This window comes from Megalopta genalis, chromosome 2 (assembly GCF_051020955.1).
Source record: "Megalopta genalis isolate 19385.01 chromosome 2, iyMegGena1_principal, whole genome shotgun sequence".
NCBI lineage: Eukaryota > Metazoa > Arthropoda > Insecta > Hymenoptera > Halictidae > Megalopta > Megalopta genalis.
This window is the reverse complement of record NC_135014.1, coordinates 29,951,186-29,967,061: the sequence shown is the minus strand read 5'-3', so window position 1 is coordinate 29,967,061 and position 15,876 is coordinate 29,951,186. Positions and strand designations below refer to the sequence as shown.

The 15,876-nt window shown below is 47.3% G+C and overlaps 2 protein-coding genes across 3 annotated transcripts; one reads left to right on the top strand and one right to left on the bottom strand.

Annotated features, from left to right (window-relative positions):
• The first annotated feature begins 371 nt into the window (after nucleotides 1-371).
• On the top strand, nucleotides 372-7,202 carry LOC117229694 (ATP-binding cassette sub-family C member 4). The gene is made up of 16 exons (XM_033486359.2): nucleotides 372-532; nucleotides 641-751; nucleotides 824-1,217; nucleotides 1,679-1,810; nucleotides 1,903-2,094; nucleotides 2,162-2,470; nucleotides 2,730-3,257; nucleotides 3,332-3,637; nucleotides 3,726-3,932; nucleotides 4,016-4,514; nucleotides 4,992-5,222; nucleotides 5,284-5,520; nucleotides 5,671-5,933; nucleotides 6,003-6,442; nucleotides 6,516-6,645; nucleotides 6,718-7,202. Exons 1-16 carry the CDS (start codon nucleotides 459-461, stop codon nucleotides 6,928-6,930), a joined length of 4,266 nt encoding a protein of 1,421 aa, XP_033342250.2. The 5' UTR covers nucleotides 372-458; the 3' UTR covers nucleotides 6,931-7,202.
• Nucleotides 7,203-7,292: 90 nt separating this feature from the next.
• On the bottom strand, nucleotides 7,293-15,607 carry LOC117229698 (uncharacterized). 2 transcript variants are annotated; one of them, XR_013032740.1, is made up of 6 exons: nucleotides 15,100-15,607; nucleotides 12,809-14,365; nucleotides 12,217-12,751; nucleotides 11,445-12,141; nucleotides 10,943-11,202; nucleotides 7,293-10,881 (listed from the first exon to the last, which is right to left on the bottom strand). XR_013032740.1 is itself a non-coding variant. In XM_033486365.2 (5 exons), the coding sequence occupies exons 1-5, from the start codon at nucleotides 15,100-15,102 to the stop codon at nucleotides 11,100-11,102; spliced, it is 2,895 nt and encodes a 964-aa protein (XP_033342256.1). In that variant the 5' UTR covers nucleotides 15,103-15,607; the 3' UTR covers nucleotides 7,293-11,099. The 2 variants fall into 2 exon arrangements, 1 of the variants encoding a protein (XP_033342256.1); XM_033486365.2 differs by having other exon boundaries at nucleotides 7,293-11,202.
• Nucleotides 15,608-15,876: the final 269 nt, after the last annotated feature.

Here is a 15,876-nt window from a genome sequence, read left to right as displayed (position 1 = left end):
CATTAGTGTTTGTCAACCGGTGACAAATATGTCATTGAATGTTACGTCACAGATGGATAATTGCACGTGTCAGTTTTTGGACTTTCCGTCTCTTACGAGTGCTGCTAGAGTTCGTTAATGAAAAATGTTCCCTAACAGTAGAATGAAACGAGATACTTTCAATTCTCGATGGCCGCTTCAAGCGACACAGGAAAATACCCTTGCGCTGAAGTCGTACACGAAAATGATTTCGAAGTCGTAACGAGAATGATATTCGTTCGACGTCCAAGTTTCACGTGTTTGCTGAGTCGATCTTCGCTATCTGGATGTTTACCGCGTAATTTTTATCGGTACGAATAAATTTTAATACAAAATCCACGGCCGACCGTCAGCGTTGCTCGACTTTCCGATTCGTTCGAACGCTGTTTGCAAAAGGTATAAACGTCGCGAGGAACGGTTACGTATTCCCGAATAGAACGATGGAGTCGAAAGTTGTGTACACGAAACAGAGCCCGGAAGAGACCGCCAGTCTGTTAAATAGACTGTTTCTAATGTGAGTGTTCCGATCGTCTCGTTGAGCGGCGCATTTCATTGTTCGTTTCATTGTAGTTCTCGCGAAGGGCCAGAATTTCGCGTAAAAATCTAATTCCTCTGACCTCAGATGGCCCTGGAAATTGATGATCCAAGGCGTCAAGAAAGAGCTGCAGCTATCGGATCTTTATTTTCCGTTAGAGAAGGACAAAGCCGCGAACGTCTGCGAACGACTAAGCAAGTAAGTATCGACCAATTTTTTTTTTTTCAATGATGAAATTCGACTAACGAGTACGAAATTTGCAAACGGTAGATCGTGGGAACACGAATTGGCGAAGTCAAAATCATCCGGCACGACGGGCACGAAAGGACCGGACGAGTTGAAGGCGAAAAACAGAAACGGTCCCTCGTTGTTATTGGCTTGTCTGTCGGCGTTTCACACGGAAATAGCATTCATGGCGCTGCTATTGGGCTTCTACTACGTGATCATGGCAACGACCCTGCCTCTCCTGCAATACCAGGTCATCAAGTACTTCAACCAAGACGAGGAAGAAAACTCGATCAGCAGTTCCGAGGCGCTGATCTACTCGGGCATTATGATAGTACACTTGTTCATCTCGCTTCTCTTTATGCATCACATAGAGCTGTTGACGATGCAACTGGGCCTGAGAATGAGAGTCGCGTGCTCCTCTCTCATTTACAAAAAGGTAATCGATGATCGTGCTCGCAAAATCGTCAATTCTCTTTCGTCCGGAAACGTTCGAGCAACGGCAACCTTTTGGAACATCATTTCGAGCCGGGAAAACGCTGCTTCGTTTCCGTAACAACAAGGTCGCCGATCGATCTTCCATGTACGCGCACACACGCACCGTCTTACTAATAATAAGATAGATTCTCGCGATCGTTGTTGTCCTTCGCGCGTAAAAGATTACATACTAAAAGAGCACGCGTTATCGAGCTATTTATGATCGTTGTCGACCAACCGCTGACATGTTGCTATCAGAACCTTGTGAATCGAGAAGCAGGCTCGGTCCTTCGAAATGTTTGCCGACCATACAAATTGGTATCGATCGTTCGCGAATGGTTGTTCACACGGCCAACCGGATGAACCTCCTTTGTTCCCGACGTTTGCCTGTTCCCGCTGAAAGAGAGACATCTTTTCCCGCAGATATTACGGTTGAACAAGAGCACGTTGACTCAAACCACTTGCGGCCAGGTCGTCAACCTGCTCAGCAACGATGTCCAGCGTTTCGAGAAGTTCTGCTTCTTCATGCATTTCATTTGGGTGACACCAGTGCAGGTAATTAACCGGGACGCGAGTACACGAATTTGCTCGCGTTCGTCCTGACTTGGGTAACGCAAAAAACATCGGTTTGTTTCCATCGTTCGCAGACGGTGGTGATCAGCTCGCTGCTATGGATGAGGATCGGTATCCTGACGTTGGTCAGTTTGGCGACTCTGATCGCTTTGTCGCTTCCGTTGCACAGCGTCACCGTGAAGATGGTCAACAAGGTGAGACTGCTGATCGCCTATCTGACGGACAGAAGGGTGCAATTGATGCAAGAGCTCTTAACAGGTATACAGGTAAGCGGAACGCCGGCGGTCGCGGTACGAACGGTTTTACACGGAGAATTCCGATTGTTCCCGGAAGGTGATCAAGATGTATGCCTGGGAGAAACCGTTCTCGGATATCATAACCACGGTCAGGAAGAAAGAGGTGAAGAAAATACGGCAGGGCGTCAACATATACGGCATCTACCTAATGAGCGTGGTGCTGACCACAAGGATCATTCTCTACGTCACCACTTTGTGCTACGTGCTGATGGGGTATAAGCTTTATCCGCACATCACGTTCATGCTGGCGAGCTACTTCGAGCACTTCCAAACGTTAGGTGCATTTTTCTTTCCGTTGGCCTTGATACAGTGCGCAGAGATATATGTTTGCACCAACAGGATGCAGGTTCGTCTCGGCTTGCAGCTGGCTGCCTCACTGTGTACAGTAAATTCTCCTTAATCGACGCTCGATTTGTACAAAAAAAAGAAATGGACAATTTGGGAGAAGGAGATACGATTGTTCGAGCCTTGCGGCTTGCTTTCACGGTTACCGATTGTTAAAACCTATAATCCTCTTCCGAAATTGTCCAAGTTGAGCGTCGATTAGGGAGAATGCACCGTACCTTGCTATTTTGCTGTCTCGCTAGAAAGAAAGCCTGTTCCAGCAATTTTTATTACTGGACGAACAACCGGTCGAGACGCTGTTGAATTCGGCCCAGCAGAACGGTAAATCGAACGACCGGGAAAGGAAGAAGAAGACGAAGGCCGAGGAGACCATCGAAGCGGAGAACGGTCTTCGAAATACAACCGTGACTCGCGTCGAGGAAAACGCGCCGGTTTCCGTGACGCTGGACCACGTGTACGCAAACTGGGCACCCGGCAAGTTACCACCGACATTGGTCAACCTCTCGTTACAAATTCGATCCAGGGAATTGCTGGCGCTGGTCGGCAGCGTCGGTTCCGGCAAGTCCTCCATCCTTTATCTACTACTGAAGGATATGCCCCTGGGATCCGGAACCGTGAAAGTATATTGCGGCGAGCCGAAAGAACTCTGCGACAACACGTCGGGTTATATCATCGACAAACCGAACTTGACGATCTCGTACGCCAGCCAGGATCCGTGGCTGTTCTCCGGAACCGTCAGAAATAACATCCTCTTCGGACAGCCGTACGACAGCGAGAGATACGCCGCGGTGAGTTCACACCCGGGCTCGACGTTTCCCTACTTCGGTACAGTCTGCGTGAGTGAACTCGGTGTGCGTTGCAGGTGATCAAAGCATGCGCCCTTGTCCACGACTTCCAGCAGCTTCCTCGCGGCGACATGAGCAACGTCGGCGAGAACGGGTCGTCGTTGTCCGGCGGTCAAAGAGCCCGAGTGAACCTGGCGAGGGCCGTCTACAGGCAGGCCGACATCTACTTGCTGGACGATCCGTTGAGCGCCGTCGACACGAAGGTGGCCAGGCACCTCTTCTACAAGTGCATCAAGCAGTACCTACACGGGAAGACCAGAGTCCTGGTGACCCACCAGGTGCAGTTAGTCAAGCAAGCCGATTGCATCGCGGTGGTGGATCGAGTGAGTCTCGGAAATATGGATGTACTTACGTCGTATTAACGGTTGTACGCGCGGGACGCGTTCAGGAAAGTCGACTGTTTCGTTGAAGGGCACCGTACGGATGAAAGGGTCGTACGAAGAGCTGTACAAGACCTCGGAGGAGTTCGTCGAGATCTTCGAGGGTATCGCGAAGTCGGCAGAAGCCACCAGACAACAAGCAGGCGATGACACTGTTTTACCGTCCCTACCCATGGATAGGAGAGCCAGCAGGAGGACCATTGGCAGATCTTCGGTGGGGTCCATCGCCAGCAGCATGGTATCTGGAAAAGAATTCTGTTCACGTTAACGCCAGGGAATTATTAAGCCAAGGCGAATGTACGATGTTCAATCGGGTTTCAGATGTCTTGCGATTACGACGGGGAACAGCTCGGTCCGGACGAGGACGACGAGATGCCTGCTAAGGCTCGCAGTACCAGCAGCCTGTTCCTAGGATACTTCAGGCACGGCGGGTCTTATCCTGTCCTGACTTTATTGTTAATCGTTGTACTCCTGTCTCAAGTGACTCTCAGCTTGAACGATCTATGGCTCTCGAACTGGACGAACTTGGAGGTCGCCAGACGCACCATCGAGGGAAACAGCTCCGCGATCCCGGACAATCGGTTCGTCTACAACAACACGTTCCTGGCGAAGATATTCACGTTGGACAGCCACGGTTACTTGTCGACCATGGACGCCATCTACGTTTACACGTTCTGGACTCTGCTTTCTTCGCTCGTTATAATCCTACGGAACGTTTCCATCATATGGGTCTGTTGCAGAGCCACCCTGAACATTCATAACGCGATGTTCTCGAGCGTGTTAAGGACCAGGCTGTCGTTCTTCCACCGCAATCAGTCTGGTAAACGGATTTGCCTGTTTTACCGATCGAGTAATTCAGACTGTTTGTACAGGATCTGACAGACTTTGATGTCCAAACTTTGTCAGCACATTCTATGGCATTGAACATAAGTCGTTCAGAGGTTTATGAAACAGTTACAGTAAAAATACCCGATACAAGCGGAATAGCATCCGATTTGCTGTTACTACGAGCATTGGCTCGAATAGATCAATGTATTTATTACTTGCAATTATCGCTTCCGCTATCGACAGCTATCACTGGCGAGAATTACTTTAAAAATCCTAAACAAATTCAACGCAAATATCACTGATCTATTCGAGCCAATGTTCGCGGTAACGGTAGATTTGTTAAAACTATTTCAACAAAGTTCCGAATGACCTATGTTTACGTAATACATTTTTCTCTTACTCAGCGTCACAGAATATACTGTGAAATTTTTGAACATTGAAACCTGATACACCCTGTATATGCTTGCAGGCAGAATTTTCAACAGATTCTCCAAGGATATGGGCACCATAGACGAATTGCTGCCGATGACGATATTGGAGAGCGTTCAGGTCATATTGCTAATAATTGGCTGCTTGATCGTCGTGATGACTTGCAACAAATGGATGATCGGTCCTGTGCTAATTCTAGGTGTTGTCTTTCATTTTCTAAGGGTGATCTACTCGAAGAACGTGATCAAACTGAAGCAAATGGAAAGCACGGGTGCGTACTAACATTGTGCTGAACCCTGCGCATGATCTGACCCGATCGCGATCAATTTCAGCGAAGAGCCCCGTGTTCTCGCATGTGAACGCAACGATGGAGGGGCTGACCACGATTCGGGCCACCGGGCCCGCGATGATAACTCTACTGGAAAAGCAGTTCGACGACCTGCAGGACGTAAACACCGGCGCGAACCATCTGCTGTTCATCGCGTCTCAGATGACCGGTTTTTACTCGAACATTCTGATCTGGATCTTCTACGCGTGCCTCTCTTTTTCGTTCATACTGGCGGATTCGGGTGAGCATGGGACCAAGAGCTAATCCAGATCTGTAAGAAGCGTTAGGAAATTAGGAGAAGTTGGGGGGGGGGCCCTGGTTAAAGTGTGAGAACCGACCAGTCCCCCTGTTTTTCTTGCTGTTTACGTCGCTAACGAATACGTTTCATTAGGTGACACCCTCAGTGGCAACGTCGGCCTGGCTCTAGCACAGACATACGTCATTGTTACCGTCTTGCCGCACGGCTTGAAAGAAGTTTACCATTTGGTAGCGTACATGGCGTCGGTAGGAAGAATCATGGATTACATCGAGTTGCCGTCGGAAGGGGAGTGGCGAAGCGACCATCCTCCGCCGCCAAACTGGCCCGAGCGAGGCAAATTGAAACTGACGAACGTCAGCCTCCGATACAGTCCGGACGAGCCGATGGTTCTGCGGGTGATTACCGATTTTCCTTCCTCTCTTCCTCTTGATCTCGACTTGCGAACCTACTCGTGATCGTTCTAGGACCTGAACGTGACGCTGGAGCCGGGATGGAAGGTCGGCGTGGTGGGCAGGACGGGTGCAGGAAAATCGTCCTTGATATCGATTCTGTTCCGCTTGTTCTCCGAAGGTCTGCAGGGCAAGGTCGAGATCGACGGGATAGATTTGAGCACGTTGGGGCTGCACGAGTTCCGCTCGAAGATCTCCATCATACCGCAGCAACCGTTCCTCTTCTCTGACACCGTGCGCAACAACCTGGACCCGTTCAACATGTATGACGATGCGAAGCTGTGGGACAGCCTGCAGCAAGTGGAGCTGAACAATCTGGGCCTGGATCAGCAGTTACATAGCGGCGGGAACAACTTGAGCATCGGCGAGAGGCAGTTGATCTGCCTGGCCAGAGCGATCTTGAGGAACAATCGCATTCTCGTGTTGGACGAGGCCACCGCGAACATCGACAACCAGTAACGCTGCTTTCCCTGTTCGTTGCTCGACCATGATCGATCACCTGTTCACGGCGAATGTTTTTTGTTTTAGAACCGACGCCTTGATCCAGGAAACAATTCGCACCAGCTTCGCCGACCGCACGGTGATCACCGTCGCTCATCGCCTCAACACCATTATCGACTGCGACAGGATCATAGTGATGGACGCTGGACACATCGTGGTACGGTTCAATTTAAAAGTACTATTCTGTCGAGACAATAATCGCGAGACAATAATCGGTTTGCCGAAACAGGAATTCGGCTGTCCCCACGAGCTCCTCAGGGACAACCCTAACGGAGTGTTCTCGCAGATGGTTGACAACACAGGGCTGACGAAGGCGAGGATGCTGCGGCAGCAAGCGGAAATGGCTTGCTCGAGGAACAGTCACGAGAGAAGCGTGGATCTGAATAGACGGTCATCCATCAACAGCGATAGCACCGAAATTATTGCCCAAACGATGCTGTAGGACGATTCTATGCTGGAATAATTCGATTTTACTTTTTATTGAATTGCATGTTGTATGCGGTTAGAAACTTGCTTCTTTGAGATCAAAGTTGATCATCTTACCTAGTCTAGCAACTGATACTTTATAATCGAAACTGACTGTTAGAAACATAAAATAATAGTTGCAATCTTTGTCATTCTGGGTCAGAACGACAAAAGTACAAGAACGACTGTGAACGTTCGACGGACATTTACAAAAACAATTCATAGGAAATAAAACGAATAGAAAAATAAGCTTATCGAAATTATTCAAGTCTTCTAGACGACAAGCATACTAAAGTAAAGACAATTCTACAGAGAGACGGGGGTGGGGGGGGGGCAGACTTTCAGATTTGTTATGTTTATTTAAATATGAAAGTACCTATACAAGTGTAACTTTCAATGGAAAGCGACGAATCGTTTTCCTCCAGTGTTCAAAAATAACGGTATTGTAATCGTATTTAGAATTTTCGATTTTGCCAACAATGTTTTATTCGTGCTTTTTCTGTTTGTAACCTGAAGCGAACTAATGATAGACAACGACCGATCTTCGACTGGCAAACAATTCTAATCACGGGACAGAGAACGTCGGAAATATAGTTGTTTCGTCGATTCGTTCCGCCGCAAAACGATTGTTCGTGACACGGACGATCCTAATCGGAGACAAAAGTATCGTGTCACGCGCACGCACACGCATAAGTCAACGTAAGTCGACGATAAGGACAACGGAAACATGATTGATCGTAATGAAAACGAAAAAAAAAAAAAAAGAAAACAATGAATCCGGTCGAGATTCGTTGGAAGTAAAGAAGCCACTTTCGAAGAGAAAGTAGTAATCCTAAAATTATTATTCTTTCTATGTCTGTCTCTTTGGCATGTCTATCACTACAACCGAGCAATGATCGATAATCCTCTTGATCTTGAAACAAGATTATTAAGGGATCATGGATCACACTTACAGCGTAAAAGGCATTAAGTTTTCTATGACACGTCCTCCGAGGTCCTCCGTCCTCCTTCGCGTTCCGTGTAATAAATGTTGAGATACGCGTACGTCCTATGTATAAGTGTGTGAGTGTAGTAATATTTAAATCCTCTCTCTCTCGCGCCTTCTCCCCAATTCCCATTTCGTTACGTTCGGTAAATTCGTTACTAAAGTAGATTCTAGTTAAGTATACGTTGCTCTTCGTAAAATGTATCTTCCCACGAGACTCGGAAAAAAACGAAACAGATCGTACTTGTCGGATTAGAATATGTCCGGGGGGAGACACGATCCCCGTGGAATTCTCTATCAAAACTCTTCTAATATACCTGTTAAAGTGGTTGAGCCACACGGTCTGCGTGAATCGACAGCATTCGGATATCCAAATAACGTATAACCGATATCCCAGTAAAACGATTAAAAAATAACAACACAGCCTCTTTGAAACGCGAGCACCTAGGCGTTATTTACACGCAATCGATGACCAACGAAATCATAAAATACGCGTGTAACATCTTACAAAATATTGTAACGCGATCGCGAACAGCTTCGCATAGTTCGATCAAGGGTCGAGGATACGACAAATGTAAAAGTTTTCAATCTGATCCCCGGTCGCTCGAAAGAACCGTTTCCGGTGCGCGCGGATTCTTTCGTTTTCATTGAACCGGACGACGCGGAGAACGTAAATCGTCGCTTGTATTTAGATATCGGAATTCGTAGTGTACTTTTAAGCGCGGACCGTGTTACGTACATTTTTAGTTTTCGTACCCTAAGCGTTATTTACACGAACGTATGCTCTGCGTACGAAATGAAATTCCGCGCCCGCGTTGCGAGACTCCCGGCGAGTTGCGATTGTATTGGACTCTGCTCCGAGTCCTTTTATGCGAATGTATAATATATCTCTGTAATAACTAAGTTACAAAAGTTGCAGTCGAACGAAAATGTTTGTTCCCCGTATTAGAGATTCTACTATGTTTCAAGGAAGCCAAGAATCTTCTTAAACTATTTCCAAGGAGCTTTGAGGGGGAGGGACGAACAGTCCCGTAAACGCATAAGACAATAACAATCTAGTGTTAATCGCCTAGTTGCTTAAACATTCGATTCTCTGCGAGGAGCCGGGCGCATCACGCGATGCGTCGTAGAAGAATGTCCTAATTTCTTGTATACTTTCTAAAAACTAATTTTATATGATATATCGTAATTGTAAACTTTTTCTTCAAGTAGCACTTAATTATAATACATATTGTTGTCTTCCTTTCGCTTAATCACTGCTTCTTGTAATTTACTTTCAGTCCTTACAGTGGTACTTAACGCGTAACTTCCTTATACTGTGTGTGGTGTGTGGCTCGCGTACAGCAATACGATTTCATCCAATTAAAAACTATGTTTGATTTATTCGTTCGGATTGTAGCTCGTGAATTCTCGAAGGTCTCCGTTTAAAATATTCAATGTCAATGAATCGTTTCTCGCTCTGTTTCACGCGCGAATTCATATCCTAGTCTCGATCTACCTAGTAGGCGAATGCATCCATCTCCGCTTAAGTAATACGTGTTTAGTCGTTCGTGTAACAGTAATTATAATCGAATAACAACTCTCTAACGTTATCGAGTGTGTTTTATATTTGTAAGTTACGTCGCTATTTTATCCCATTTCTCGTTCTGTCGCAGCTAAGTAGACTCTAATCGTTCGTGTGCAACTATAAACCTATAGTACTAAATATTGTATAACAGCGATTTTTCTGAATAACCTTTTTTAGAATATCCGCGGAAGTGCTCTTCTCTCTATACGTCGCTATCTTTTTTCTATTCTTTTAAATAGATCGTCTGAGTTTCAATTTCCTTTGGTTAGTAAGAATATACTTTGCTACTGCTGCCTTTTTTTTGTCGTTTTTTTCACGTTTTTATATAGATATATAATATATCATTGCGAACCAAAGAAATTCGTTTACAAAAATCAAAGCGAACACACGCGATGAAAATATATTCTATATGAAAGTGATGCGATCAGTTCTGAATGTTAATTGAACACTTTTTTTCATACGGTAGAAATAAGAGCCGAGGAAACACTGTTATATAATATTGTACCATACAAATGTCATCTAATTCTTTTTTTTTTGTTCTTTCCTTCAGATTTATGAGAGTTTCTTGTGCGCTGGAACTTCACCTACAATTGTTCCCTTAATGGTATATATTTACGTATAGCTCGACAAAAATAGTCCGGCAGGCTAACTCCGACCTGCCAAGTTATTAACGTCGGCCCTGCAACATTCTACCGTTCAACAGATCAAACGTGATGCGACATCGTTGTCGATATACTAATCGTAATCCTCCTTTCTTGCTCGAGTTCGGCAAGCTCCTCCAAGTCAAACAATGGAATACGTAAGTTCATCGAAAGTATGGTTCAGCGATGAAGAAAGTCGAAAATATTTCTAAACAGTACGAGAAAGATGTTAACATTAAATATACATTCAAAGAAATCTTTGGTATTGTTATATAAAACCGTGTTCCACGATTCTATGTAACTTATATTTAAAAATCAAAAATCGAGAACACTCCTAAACGACATTTTACATTCACTGCTATCTCTCTCTCTCTTTCTTCTATTGTTCGTTTCCGTTGTTGCTAAAAATTGTACAACTGCTAATCGAACTTAAAGTATTTTTTTGGCAGTTACAACGTTCTTTGAGCAATGTGTGATATTTTATTAAATTATCCATGTATTCCTGTGTACGTACTTTAAGATTATTTGCACTTATCTTTGCATCCGCTACGTCGATGAAAATCAAGTCCTCCGACCTCTATGGAACTGAATTGTACGGATTACGCACAACAACGTAACAACAATTAACAACTAAGGTCAACCACTTCAGCTGTAGTAAACATTGTGAAAACACAACCTATCCTTAAATCGTTAAATCATGTGTCCCTCGCTATTGCGCTTCTAATTAACATGAACCTTTAATAGAAAACAAAAACGTACAGTCAATAGCCAGGGATAACTGAAAGACTCCACTTACCATTCGACTAGAAAAACAATAATACTCGAAAGGATGAAACATGTTCGAAAAACGTAGAACAGTGGTAAGTTAGTGGACGGTGAAGCATAGAGAAATATTGCTAAACGGTTGTTTCCCGGTCGACGTGGATATATTCCACGAAACCGGGTTGCTGTTGTCAGGAGGCTGCTCCGAGCAGCGTCTCTTCTGTAGGCGCGCGTCTCGGTCTATTGCTTTTCTTTGTACCCTTGTAATGAAGACCCTTGTTGCGTGCTTTCGACCTGGAAAACAAAGAACGATCTTCAAAGTCTTCATCAACCAGACGGCGGGAAGAGCGAAAGTTTTTTCGCTCTTCGCCGGTTAATGGCAACTCGGTGTACACTTTTGTATATCGACAACAGGTGTCTCTGAGCCAACTATTATGCAGCCAGCTATGCACTGCTGTATACAGGAAAATCGATCAACAGGCGATGCCGAGCCTGTACAAGCCGTCTTTCAACGAATCAAGCAAATGACGGCTCACCTGCTGATCAGCACAGCAAAGAAGCACGCGAAGGCAGCGATGATTCCTGCGACACCAGCCAACACCAGCCACATTTCCGATGGGAGCAGCCCGAGGAGCTTCGCACCGTTACCGCAATTTGCTTCGTCGTGTCCGGATGGGCAATGCGCTCGTCCATCGCACCAGAGACTCGCAGCAATGCAAGCGCTCAGCTCGGGACACCTGTGAGGACAGTCTCCAGGCGACAAAGTCTCGTTCTCTATCCCCCTTTCGGGTAGACGCAGCTGTCTACGCAAGGCCGCTCTGCTCTTCGATATTTCCAGCCACGAAGCCGCAGCCTGGCCGGACTCCCTGGCGACAAAGTCCAGAAGAAGCGCAGGTGGTCTTGGCGGGCCAAGCCACTTGCCCTCTTCTTCCGTGCTCCCGAGCCACTCTTCAGAGAACACGTGAACCGTGAACTCTCTGGCGCCTGGTTCTGCAGGACACACCACCTTTAGCAGCTTGGGCGGCCATCCGGAGTAGAGGAGAACTCGATTGGTCGTTGGACACTTGGTTTGCTCATTCTGCTCCGACGCCGGGGGTGGTTCTAGAGGCAGGAACCATCCCCAGGTCAGGACGAACAGAGACCTGTTGTCGCGAGCCTCCACAAGCCAAGGGAGTCCCTCGCAGTAGATGTCCGGTCGCGACAGCGGCGGTGACAAGAACTTCAACTCGCCTCCTAAAAAAAAATAGAGGTTCAGTAGTAGGCGGACAAGTCGATGAATAAGGAAAACATGTGGATTGGTGCAATCACCTTCTCCGCGTACTCTTTGCTTTCTGGGACACTCAGGCACTCGGACCAGCTCGAAGCTCGCGTAAAAGAAAAGCGTTTCGAAGTCCTCGTGCGGCGCCTGCTGGTCGATCAGAAACGAGATCTCAAGAGCTCGGCTGGAGGAGATGTGAGTCAGGGGAAGGTGTGACGTGTTGTCACAGAGACAAGCTCTGGGCAGTCGAACGTCCCGCCAGGGTGCCTCGTATAAGACCAGCCGAGCTTCTCTGGAGCCCATCTCCTGAACACAACGTGGTCGACCGGTGTGAGGGTCCGGCTCGCTCGTGCAGACTGTTGCCTCGCCGAGGCTGACGTTGTGCAAGGTCAGCCGCACCCTCTCGTCCGTGCCTGCTTCTATCCGATACCTGCAGTCCAACTTCAAGGACCCGCCCCTGCCGAATAACCGGACGTCCCGCGGCGATATTACCTCCCCGCTTCGGACTTTCCGCCAAATTCGGCTACAGACTCCGTCCCCCCAAGGCTCGCCGACTTGAAGAGTCGATATAAATTCATACTGTGCCTGCGGAGTAGAATCTCTCATTAGATATGCCTCGATATGATGCGCAAGGCAACTTACATTAAAATTAACGGTGTGAAGAGCGGTGCCTAACAGCGTCTCCATGCGCAGCGTCAGAGTCGGTGCCACCGTCATGTAGCTCTCTTCCTTGGTGCACGGCCGTGTACTCCTGGTGATGTTTCTCAAAGCCGCGTGCGCGCACAGCTTAGGCGTGTCGTCGCAAAGCGTGGCCATTGGTAAAGCGGTGTTCGGTATCCCGTCCCAGAAGATCAATTTCACCGCGCAGGGCACGTCCGATTGAGAACTGGCGTTATTCTCTACGGTGCCCGTCAAATCCCTCTGAGAGTAAGAAGAAAAATAGATCCACACTCTGTCTCCGGCGGCCCCTTTTATATTCCATGTACAACTGGAGTTTGGTGGCAGTGCGTGAAGCGGCGCCCGCAGTATGCCGCTTCTTTTGCTAGTCTCGTTTACAAAAAAGTGGCAGCCTTGAGGGTCTCTGGCATAATCGAGCCCGTCGGAGTCAACGTACACTACCTGAATCTCGAGCTCGAGCCGCAGAGCGGACGCGCCCAGAGGAATGGCTATGGGGGAGCTCCGGAACTCCACCTGCATCGTTGGGCCCCTGGCAGTTATTCTAGGCAAAGGCCCTCCGCAGTAGATCAACAAAATCGGATCTTCTAGGCGAACACCGTCGTGGAAGATGAGGCGGTCCTTGTCCGGTGGACAATCCTGCCATACGCTTAGAGAACTATTGGCTGTAGTGATTCCGACTGGACCGGGCGCCGTGGATTTCACGGAAATCATGGCATGCTTGCAGGTGGGTACCTCCTTCTGCCTTATGGTGATCAAGCAGCTCGCATTTCTCGGATACTCGCCGGGATAGTTCGGGCTCTGCAGTCGGCACTGCTTCAAATGGCATTCGTAAAAATTTCTAGAGCAGTACGTGCCCGGCACCGGGGAGCCTCTTTCAATTGGAAGATCTGGTTTTCCTAATCTAGCGACAGCTTCATTGCGTGCTACGAATCTATACCGCAACTGGAACTCGAACGGCACGCCGGGAGGAGCATGAAACAACCGTATGGACGCTGTTACGGTGCTGGTCTCGCTGTAATAAGACGCTTTTCCCTCGCCTGCTCCGCACCAAGAGCCACCCGTGAAATGTCTGCCCAGCTCGGCTAATTGCAACGAACCCTCCGGGCAACTTGCTATAAAGCTATCAGTGTTTGGATCTACTCTACCCACGCTAAACGCATCCCACAACAACTGCACCAATTCTCCGTACCCCTGGCCAGCAGCGGTAAACGTCAAATGACAAAGGAACGGCAGACGTTCCTCGGCGGGTCTTGGAAGATCTAGCTTGTATGTACGTCCTTCACGGCCGTGGTAGGTACGATTGCATGGTGAACACATTGGTGGCTCATCGCTGTTGTCTCCGCAATCGTCTCGCCCGTTACAGTAAGCGTCGATCGGTACGCAATGTCGATCTTTGCAAGTCAACTCAGCCAGACCGCAATCACCTCCGGCTGCATAGTCGAAGCAACCGAACAAAAGCACCGACAGAAACAGGGCTGTTATCCGAATTCGCTTGTAACCACCTCCAGCATCAGCTACCTCCTACAAAACAACAAAAAAAAACATCAATTAGTTCAATCGTCCTTCAAAAATATTATTATTCAAGAAGATGTACAAGTGGATAAGAAAATATACATCGACAAATATTTCGATGTGACAATGAAAGAGAGAAGTAATGAAGTGGGCGCGCGTGTAAACACTCGTTTCCCAAAGCTGCTTCAATTTTCGAGCTACTCGATATAACCTTTTTTTTCATTTAGTCAACGATTTACACGGTGCCCGTCCTCAGTGTTTGCAAACAAAAATTTTGAAAAGCTGAAAAGTAAACAGAAATATAATTGAAGACCACCCACCCCCACACACACACACACACGCATACAAACACACACTCGTTTGCGAGTTGTTTGCGCAACGTAGCTCTCGTCGAGATTAGATCGAATCTAAATCGGAACGTTCTTATCCATGCAGAATCAAGTAACGATCTTAATTTGTGTCGTTTTAGAAAAGACGCTGCCAATAAATACGATCTAATGGAAACAATTAATAAGAAAAACAGCAAGTATTTGATTTCTAACGAATGAACTATACTGCCGATAAACGTCTACCTTCGTAAGGACGTAACACATTATGTATACCCGCGTAAATAAAACTGCTGCCTGTCCGTAGTACATCTATTTGTTCCCCGGACACTCGAATGTATGTCAAAAGCGCATGAATCTTTAAAGCCGAACGGCAAACACGAACGGACGCCGAAGAAGAGATAGCGAAAGATTTACCATAATCGTCTGTCATTGAATCGAACATCACAATAGCAAGCCCGAGGACGTAGACGGAATCGATGACATTCACAGAATACCAGCGACTTTACTCTCAAGGGATGCTTCTTGAAAGTGGCTCGTCGAGATGACGTCTGCTGCTGGCGACCGACACAGTCGACATGATTACGATTAACGAATGGATACCGGTAATCAACACCACTTCCGATGAAGCCGCGGAGGATCCTGGATGAACATATTGTCGGTGGTTGTTATGCTGACTCTCTTGGAGAATATGTAGGCTGCGACGATTCGATAGGCGGATGGAAACCGAATTGGTGCAACGGATGCAACGGGGACCGATGCAGCGGGACTGAAAGTCCAGTGACCGAACGAACAGCACACAGCTCCACACCGTCGAGAGGTTAATGCGCAACTGCACGGTAAAAGAGAAAAGCCCGGAGGGCTAGTTCGCTGCAGGGCATGTACTGGGGTAAGGGTGATGGAACGAAACGGGGCTGAGCTCAGAGCCTGGCGCCTCAATGCATCGATCGACGTTCGGTCCTTTTCCCTCTCTCTCTCTTTCCCCCCCTTCGCTCCGCTCTCCCTGTTTCAACGCCCTAAACCGTGCTACGTATGCCGCAGTGACGTAACTACCGATCGCGACACCCAAATCCACTTGTCGGCAGACCCAACCATGTATACATGTATAGTCCGTATTCCTGTCAACAGATGTTGTACGCCAATCTTAGTTAAAATCTGCTTATTAGCTGAAATTTCAGCATTAGCTTAGTCGTC